At 33.2% G+C, this 10026-nt stretch overlaps 1 protein-coding gene across 1 annotated transcript in view; it reads right to left on the bottom strand.

The window, feature by feature from the left end:
* The window catches only part of LOC108370691 (uncharacterized), a gene marked incomplete at its 3' end in the record, with an annotated part of 27841 nt that extends 21114 nt beyond the window's left edge, over window positions 1-6727 (bottom strand). The window contains exons 1-2 of the mRNA XM_017626072.1: window positions 6686-6727; window positions 747-906 (exon numbers count right to left, since the gene is read on the bottom strand). Of these exons, the coding sequence (XP_017481561.1) occupies window positions 747-906; window positions 6686-6727 (202 nt within the window). The remainder of the gene's footprint in view (window positions 1-746; window positions 907-6685) is intronic.
* Between the last annotated feature and the right edge of the window lie 3299 nt (window positions 6728-10026).

The following is a 10026-nucleotide window of genomic DNA, read 5'->3' on the forward strand; positions in this document are numbered from 1 at the left end:
GGTTCGATGCAACTTGCAAATCGAAAGTAAAATCTTCTAAATGTACACATACATATATGGATGTGTGCGGGTAAGCGTAGGTTGGCAACCGCTGCCTGCTGAGTCAAAGGATTGTCGGCCTGCTTGGTGATTTGTTTTGCAGCATTTCGAGTTTATTTGTAATTTCTCTTCGCCAGCCATAAGGGTTGGCAGACAATTGTTTTTTTTTTCTATATCCAAAGTAAAGCCTAGGAAACCTGGGAAGCAAACAAACAGATAAATAGATAGGCAGGAAAAATGTGACAACAGGTTAAGAGCGAACAAATGTGTGTATGTATGTATTTTCATATGCAGAAGTACACTCAAAAGTAGTAGGCAGGATGTGCCTTCAGTTTTCTTGTGTAAAGTATATGCACGTACATACACACATTTATGAAAAGCTCATAATTTTTAGTTGGCAAGCGAGTAGCTGTAAATTGCATGCTTATCATTCTTTTGAGATTGCAGATAGGTTGCTGAAGACGGAAGAACAAATAAATTTTTGCCTAGAAACACTACAACAAAATTGTGTGCGACAAAATATGTATGAAATTTGAGAGGTGGCTAGTAAAATATTTGTTTTTCAGCTCAGTTTTGGTGTCGTAAAAAATTGCTCATTCATGCCAGTTGCACTACCGCCGCAAAAAATTTGTAACATTGTTCTACGAATGCTTTCCTGTGTGTACATTGCAACTGCCGGTAGTTTTTGTTTTAAATTTGATACTCACATCGTATATCCAGATGCACTGGATTGCTCTCACCATCGCCTTCTCGGTTGCTACCGATGCAAGTGTAGATACCTCCACGAGCGCGGCTTACATTCTGCAGCACCAGACTCTGGTTCGACACGATGATACCTTCGCCTGGATTATTTTCAAGAACATTGCCCTGGAAAAATTAATTGAATAAAACAAGATTTCCAAAATACATGTACTACAATAAAAAATGGTCAAAATCGCTTAGGCGGTTACAGCGCCAATAAAGAAAGAGGAATGAGAGTATAGTATTTTAATTTAAAACTCGAAAATGCACTTACATATATGTACAAACTAGACCTCTGCATGAGTTGATTCGTTTTACAACGTTTGAACGTTGCTCTGTCGATACTCATAACAACACACCTATTCATTAAAATTCAATAAAAGTCATAGTCAATCACATTCATTTAATTAGAATATGAATGATTCATTTATCGTTTTGAATTGATTCATGCAGACGTCTAGAACATAAATATGTATGTAATAAATAAAAACAAGTAAAAAAGTATATTTTCTGGCATGACCTAACTTCATGTACCCGACTCAGTAGATCAAGAAAAGAAGAAAGTTACTTTTCTAAGTTAATATTTCGTGTCTTTTATTAAAAATGCATACAGTTTCTCTTTATGTATGTGCCTCAAACTTAAATAAGTAGTACAACTACATGAAAAGGCGGATATAAATAGTTTGGCAAACATGTACATTAGTGATTTTTTTGCGACTATGGTTTTTTTCACTTCTAACTCGAAATTTTGTGAAAAATACCTAAAAAAATTCCCTGAAAATATGAACTTTTAATATAAACATTAAGTACTCGCCCAAGGCGTGCAAGATTTCCCATATAAAATGCACGTAAACTTTGAGTTTTTTTCTTCAAAAGTCTACAGCTCAGAGGAATTTTACTGTATAATCTTGATCAATGATGGGTTTTCTTCAGAGTTGAATGCTCCACAAAAGTGTTGATTTTTTCATGAAATTCTAGTTTTTTGCCCGTATCTCGAAAAAACAAGATCTAAAAAAAAACAAGTTAGAGAAACTGTAACTATCTGTTGCTAATGAGTGAAAATAGTGCGAAGTTTAAGGTTTATAGCTGCATAAATGGAGAAGTTATAACAAAAAAACTCATATCTGAGCAATCCGTTGTATGGAGGCTATAGGTTATAGCGACCAAATCTTCACCATTTCCACTGGAAGTTTTCATTCATGTTCCCAACTACATAAATGCAGGAGGTATAATGAAATTCTCATATCTGAACAATCACTAGGATGGGAGATATATGTTACAGTGACCCGATCCTTGTTATTTTCACTGTAAGTATTCTGTTGATAATGAGTGAAAACAGTGCGAAATTTCATGTTCCCATAAATGGAGAGTTATGATAAAAGACCTCATTTCTGAACAATCCAATTCTTCCGGTTCCGACAAATGATTAATATAATACAAAAATACGTCCACTTACACAATCTAAATCGGCTCAGCTCGACGTTCTGATCATATAAGTATACATTTTAATTGGTATATCTCTTTTTATTCTGGTACTTACAAACATCGGATCAAAGTTGTAATGCGCATGAAAGGTATAAATATAAATGACAAATTTGTAGGAATTTTAATATCCTCCAAAAAAGTTTTGGGCCACCAAATCGCTAATATCGATATTTCTTGAGGTGTTGGGCTTTGAAGTTGAGGTAGTGTGGAATTTTCATGGATTATTAAGCTAAATTGTAGAAATTGTTGATCATTTTCAAAGCCCAATATCTCAAGAAATGTGATATTAGCGATGTGGTTTTGTATAACTTTTTTGTAGGAAATTTAATGTCCTACATGCTTGTTATTCATATTTTTTCTGTGGCTCTTGTCATTTTCGAGATAGAGGCAAAAAAAAAACGAGAATTTCATGAAAAAATTTGGTTTTAGTGACCCGTACTACCTCGCTGGTGGGAGTTAGGATTCCACCGCAATGAGCACTTTGAAAGAGCATTCAATTCTGAAGAAAAGCCATCATTGACCAGGATCGTATCATAAAATTCCTCTGAGCTGTAGACTTTTGAAAAAAAAAAACCTACAAGTCTACGCGCATTTTATATGGGAAATCTTTGCACACCTTGGGAGAGTACTTAATGTGAATATTAAGGGTTCAAATTTTCATGAGTTTTTTTAGGTGTTTTCCATAAAATTTCGAGGTAGGAGTGAAAAAAAACAATAGTCGCAAAAAAGCACCTTAATGTACATATATATGTATGTTATGGTTTTTTGTTACTAAACTAAGAAAAAAAAGAGGAAAATTTAAATCTTATGTTAGTTTTAGAAGGAATAAACAGTTTATAATTTAAAACTATAACACCCAGTTCAACTAAAGCAATTTAAGTGAAAAATGATTTATTTTATTTTAATTTTGTTATGAAAACTGACAGAGGAGAAAAAGTCATGGTTAAACCGTCACACAGAGGGGTTTTTGGCCGATTTAGGCGACCAAAAGTCGAATTTTAAAAAGGCACATTTTTCTTTTATAACTGAATATAGGGTGAAGAGAATATAATTCTTGACTAGATTTCGTTATTTTTTAATCCCTCTTTGTTTTCATTCGTTCGCACCGCGCTGTCAAAGTACCGTGTTGATAATTGATTATTTGGTTTTTAGATGTGTTTAATACAAGCCGAAGTGGTAAAAAACTGCTCTAAATCGTGTGTTAATTTTTTTAATTATATTATTATTTTAATTATATACCATATAATCCACATAGTTTAATACAAATATAATATGAACTGAGGAATAAACTACAGTCATAAAGTTATGTAACACCACTCAACGGCGCTGAGATTCTTGCTTGGTGGTTATGCTTGACAATTCATAGTTTGGAAACAAAAAAAAAAAAACCTGCTGAAAATGTGCGTTTTCTATGCAGTGGCCGTTGGAAATACTTTCTACTGCCGAAAAATGAACCGAAAATATTGCTGCAGTACTGTACCAGTTTCCCTTAAAAGTATTCAATAGGTAAAGGGGGAACGGAGGGGGGGGGGGCGTTTAGCTAAAGATGGGTTGAATTGAAAAGTTTGGAGAGTTACAGAGGAGAAAATACATAGTTGTCAGTACATTTAGAAAAAAAATCTCTGCTTGACGGTAAGTTCTAGTAAAAATATGCAAATAAGTTTTTAAGGCAAAAAAATCGTAAGAAGTTTTTAAATACTCAGTTTTTAAGGCAATAAGATCCTAAGAATTTTTTGAATACAGAGTAGGCTCGAATATTCGCGAATTGATTACATCAAAAACATTAGGCATTGCATAAAACAGTTTTGACATTCATTATTTTCAGTATATAAAATACAAGCGGCTTAAACACTCAAATATCAGATATTTATTTGCTACCGCGTGTGTACTTAAAAATGCTTAAAACACGAAGATATTCTAGCTTTAATAAAAATTCACAGTGTGTCAAGTTCATAGTTCGCGGAGAAATTTTACGAGTTTCCGAATGCTGCAATATTTCTTCAATGAAAGCAAAGATAGATGCGGCCCAAAAACAAGAACTGAAGTCGGAAAATTATTCCAAGAATAAATGACTGTGGTAAAAATAGTTTTGAAAAATTGAAAAGCCAATTAAAAAAAGTGGACTGAAGCCCATAGAATAGCCGATACTTTTATAAAAAAATAATCAGGAATGGATTAAAGAATCCTTTTCTATACCAAAAACGACCAGTCTTCCAGGACGGCCTACCAAACCTTTGGTTGAGTCCAGCGATAGAACGATGAGACGTACAACCGAAAATTTACGGAACTGTAGTGATACGGAAGAGTTGACTCTAGCCACTACAATAAAATTACGGANACCTTTGGTTGAGTCCAGCGATAGAACGACGAGACGTACAACCGAAAATTTACGGAACTGTAGTGATACGGAAGAGTTGACTCTAGCTACTACAATAAAATTACGGTCAGCAGGAATGAGAGATGCATCTGAAGTACTTAAACAAATTACTTCATCACCGAATCGGGCACATAAATATTAAATCGCGTACCAAGAGAGTCAATCAAACTCGAAATCTAACCAGCAGTTATTAATCTTAAAAGCTAATTTGACATAATTAATTGTGCCCCTTTTAAAAATTACATAAAAAATTCATTTGTTTTCATTATTTTTTTAATTTAAACACCTATAATTCAAAAGTTATGCAGCAAATTGGTCAACATTTTTTTTGAGGCCTCAAGTATACGTCAATGAATTATATCCAAAAGCAACCAGCTTCATATAGTTTACAACAGTGAAAATAAAGCTAAATAACACAAAGGTTACCTGTTGTTTAGATTTGCCTATGTATGATATTCATATTGTTATATTTAACTTAACCTACTATATACATTGTATTTAATTTTAAATTTAAAAGGTGGCAGCCCTGTTTAAGATAGTTTCAAACTATAACCTTATAAATTAATTTTTAAACATATGGCAACCCTCCTACACGTTTCTTGAAAATAAAGCCTTTTAAAACCCATTTCGAATGTTACCCACATTGTAGTAATTAATTTAACTTAATTGCATTTAATTTTTAAGCAGGTGACAACCCTTTCATTGTTCTAACTTAGATATAAAGCTTCTCCTCGCCGATACGAACACGTAGGTCTCAATTTTTCTACAATGGGACCTCGATAATATGGAGTCTATCGATGTCGAACTTTAAGCACCTTTTTTTCGTTTTTTTGGTGGAATACTTGGACATCCTCCCGCTCTATTTACTTGATTTTAAACATTTACAGTTTTAAATGTCGTAATATGTCTAAGCATTTTGAGTTAAAATTTTCATAAAAATAATTTTGGCCGCCTAAATCGGTCAAATACCCCTATGTGCGTCAGCAAGTTTTTTGTTACCAAATCTAATCTTAAAATAGTTGGATAAAATGACCCCGCCCGTCTTTCATGGTGTGTCGGTTTTCCAGCCATTCTAGTGTTAAGCAACCTGTCCGTATGTACAAACATGGCTTAAAAGATTTTTCTTTTCAGTTAGTTCTCAAACACAAACCATATGAGTCAAACTTTGACAAAATTTAAAAAAACTTTCAAACAATTTTCATCATAATTTCAGACTTTTTAATAAATTACGGTATTATACAGCGTTAGGTTTAAGTAGCCAGGAATACCGATTTTTGTCATTTTTTTTGCCAAAAATCAGCGACAAGCTCTGCCACTTCAAGCTTAGATATTATTGTACTAAAATTGAATAGCTTATAAAACTGCATACTAAAAATATTTCTAAGAAATTTAATTAAAAGGCTTGCAATTTTTACGGGAGTTTGTTCAATTATTTTGTTCAATATTGTACAAAGTTCAAAACTTGAATTTTGAAGGTTTTTGTTAAATGATAAACTACACAGAATAACTTAATTCAATAGCAAAGTATGAATTGTTGAAACTGGTCAATATGGGGTGCATTTATAATTTTTGCACGGTTGAAGTGAGATAATAATAAAAAATAAAAAATAATTTGTTTTCTAATGGCGGCAGGTAATGACAAGCCCCCCGAGTGTATTTCTGACATGAAAAACAGCTTCTCATAAAAATACAATCGTCGTTCCGAGTAGGTGTAAAACTGTAGGTCCCTCCCCTTTGTGTCACCGCCAATCTATTGTTATTATTAATAAACATTAAATAAACAAAAGAAATATAGCCATATTTCGTGACAATGTCACCTAACTTACTCAGCTGACCACAAGGGTATATACATATATATGTATGTATAAAATTTCACGAAGCATTTCGATTCAGTGGCCAACAGGGAAATTCTAAAGACAAAAGTTTTTCGTAAATCAGTTGTCAATTGGTGCAACTATATTGAAAATTTTTTGGTTCTGTTAGTTTTTACCAATAGGTTAGGTTAGGTTAGAGTGGCTGCTCCTCGCAGAGCACGGAGCCCACGTAGGCTGGAAAGCCCGTTGTGATACCACTGGCCGAAGCCATTTTTGATTATTTCCTTCACTTAGTAATTTTACCAACGAGTGCGTTTATATATCACAAAAAGTCGAGGATGTTCGCCGAGTTCAAGTCGGCTAAACAATACAGAAAGTACTTGTTGAACAGTTAGTTGAGCGTGTTGGCCAGGGCGGGACAATGACAGAGATTGTGTTCGATGGTATCCTGCTCCTCCTCGTCCCTGAAATTGCGACAAAAATCGTTTGTGGGATATCCTAACCCTTTACGATGTGTGCCCATCAGGCAAGAGGCAACGTCCGGTGATTACCCCGACTACTAATCTGAGAGTGGAGCGATCCAGCCAAGTAAGAGCTACGGATCGTCTTACATCAATTTTTGGCAAAATTTTCCTGGTAGTATGGCAGGTGTTTCCGTCCACTTCCTTGCCAGCTCGTCGGCCGGGTTGTTGCTAGGAATGTCCCTATGTCCAGGGACCAGTACAACNTCCGTCCACTTCCTTGCCAGCTCGTCGGCCGGGTTGTTGCTAGGAATGTCCCTATGTCCAGGGACCAGTCAAGTCAAAGAGCATTTTGATGCCAGCAGGTTTAGCGTCTTCCTGCGTTCTATGGCTACTTTGGACGTTGTTCCGTTTTTACCAATAAAATTTTCAAAAATAAATACAAATAAAACCAGTATATTAAGTTAATAAAAATTAAATGAAACTAAGCGCCGGTTTCACCAGCCGTTGAAATGGAAACTGATTTCTTATTTTCTGTCAATTTCCAATTAAATTCAAAAAATTAAAATAATTTTTTACTTAAATTGCGTGAAATTGGCTGCAAAAAATGTATTTAAGTTTTAACCCTAGATGGCACTTTATATTTTTTATACGCTAAGGCCCATGTTCGTCGATTCGACGACGCACAGTGGGCCAAAAAAGGCTGCGATTTCAAGTTTCTTTCTATTAAATAAAAGACAATTAAATTTCGCGTCGATCTATTCCTGGTGATTTTTTAAAAAGCTCTGGTTTTTATTTATTTATATTGAAAAATGAAAGAAAAAAAATTCACGCTTGAATGCTTCCCTCTGTTGGAAAATTCTTGAAATTAATTTCAAATGTCTGCAATTGTTGAAAAAAAAAATATTCATAAATATTTTTCCATAGGATACATTTAATTAAAAAATGTATTCCATTCGTTATCTACACTAATATATGTATATTTTGAAAGCCGGGTTTTCGCTTTTTTCTAATCGAAAAACTCGAGAACAGCTGTACCGATATTATTCAACATCGACCCTAAGTAGACCCTCTAGGGATGATAATGGAAGAAAAATAATTTCGATATATCTAGGGGGCTGGGCAACTCCCATACAATCTGAAGTTTTCACACAACATATCTCTGGAAGTATTCATCGTAGAGTGCTGCAACTTTGTACAGAGGTATACATATAATTTCAACGCCAAACTCATGGGAAAAAATGGGATTTATTGAAAAAGCGGGCGTGGCACATCCCATACAAACTGAATTTCTCACACCACATACACATTCTAAGTGAGAAATTCAGTTTGTGTGGGAGGTGCCACGTCCCCTTTTTCAATAACCCCATTTTNAACATATCTCTGGAAGTATTCATCGTAGAGTGCTGCAACTTTGTACAGAGGTATACATATAATTTCAACGCCAAACTCATGGGAAAAAATGGGATTTATTGAAAAAGCGGGCGTGGCACATCCCATACAAACTGAATTTCTCATACCACATACACATTCTAATGTGAGAAATTCAGTTTGTGTTGGAGGTGCCACGTTCCCTTTTTCAATAACCCCATTTCTTCCGTGAGTTTGGCGTTGATATTATATGTATATGTCTATGTTGTGTGAAAACTTTAGTGTGCGACGCCTATTTTGATTTGTTCTGCAGTGCTTTCGAATAAAATAGATTCGGGATTTCTTTCCCACTTTATTAAACGCTAAGAGTCGTCGATTCGATGAATAAGTGCCATCTGGGGTTAAAATAATATAAATTTAAATTTAAATTACAAATAATAAAACTCAGAAAATAATATAAAATAAAATAATAATAATAAAATAAGTTAATAATAATAAAACAAAATAATTTTCCAAAAATTTAAAAATTTAGATCTGCTTAAACCATACAATATAAAAATTAAATAAAAAAGAAAAAATTAGAAAATAAAAAATAAAAAAATAAAAATAGTTTTTGCTTTTAAAATAATATCAATTAAAAAAACAAATATTCAAGAAGGAAAAAATAATGACTATAAAATCGAAAAAAATAAAATGAGTTCCTCAAAATCNGCTTAAACCATACAATATAAAAATTAAATAAAAAAGAAAAAATTAGAAAAAAAAAATAAAAAAAAAAAAATAGTTTTTGCTTTTAAAATAATATCAATTAAAAGAACAAATATTCAAGAAGGAAAAAATAATGACTATAAAATCGAAAAAAATAAAATGAGTTCCTCAAAATGTAAAGAAATTAAAAAAATTATTTATTTTAACAACCAAATCTAAAAACTAAAAAAAAATAATAAAAAACTACACGAAATTAAAAAAATAAAATCTCTTCAAAACTATAAAATCGCAAACTTTTGTTTAAACAAGAAAATAATATGTTTCTAAAAATTTAAAAAATTATATTTGTTTTCTTTTTAAAACAATAAAATTTAAAAATAAAAAAATATATTCAAATAAAAATACTCCTGCTAGAGGGCCCGGCTTCGCATCTCTCGACAGTGCTTGCTCACTAGGCCTTTGCGACTGTTGGAACAAGTGCTTTCTGTCAAAGAAGCTTTTCACCATGAAAGTTGGCAAGGGAGTCTTTTTGTAAGACACTCGTGCCAGAATAAACAATATATTTCAAACTGTCTTGCCATCTGCCTTTCTATTACAAAAGACTTTCAACTATCTTAGCCATAATTGCCATAAACAATACTTTACTAATCCTTATTCTCAAAGTTTTTTGGCGATTCAGTAATTTATGTGTGTATAGCTACGGTGACCATCCGTCCTTTGTTTTAAAGAAAGTCCTTTATTTTAACCCCCTGTCCGTTAATTTTTTTCAAAATAAAGGACGCCTTTTGTCCTTTATTTCTTAAACTGTCCATTAAATCAGCTCTGAATTTTTCATAGATACATTTTTAAACACAGAATATGGAAAATAAAATTGTCCCTTACAAAATATAATGAAAACCTTCGCCAGTTTGTTTCGCCCCCCACTTAAGGTTTTCTATTTAATCCGTAACCTTTGTACAATCTGTAAAATAGGATCGTGTTACTCGCTGAGTTTCCACACACAGAAAGAAAACAATAAACCCCCTGCTGC

Source organism: Rhagoletis zephyria, unplaced genomic scaffold, assembly GCF_001687245.7.
Source record: "Rhagoletis zephyria isolate East Lansing unplaced genomic scaffold, Rhagoletis_zephyria_1.1 Rzeph_scaffold_04403, whole genome shotgun sequence".
NCBI lineage: Eukaryota > Metazoa > Arthropoda > Insecta > Diptera > Tephritidae > Rhagoletis > Rhagoletis zephyria.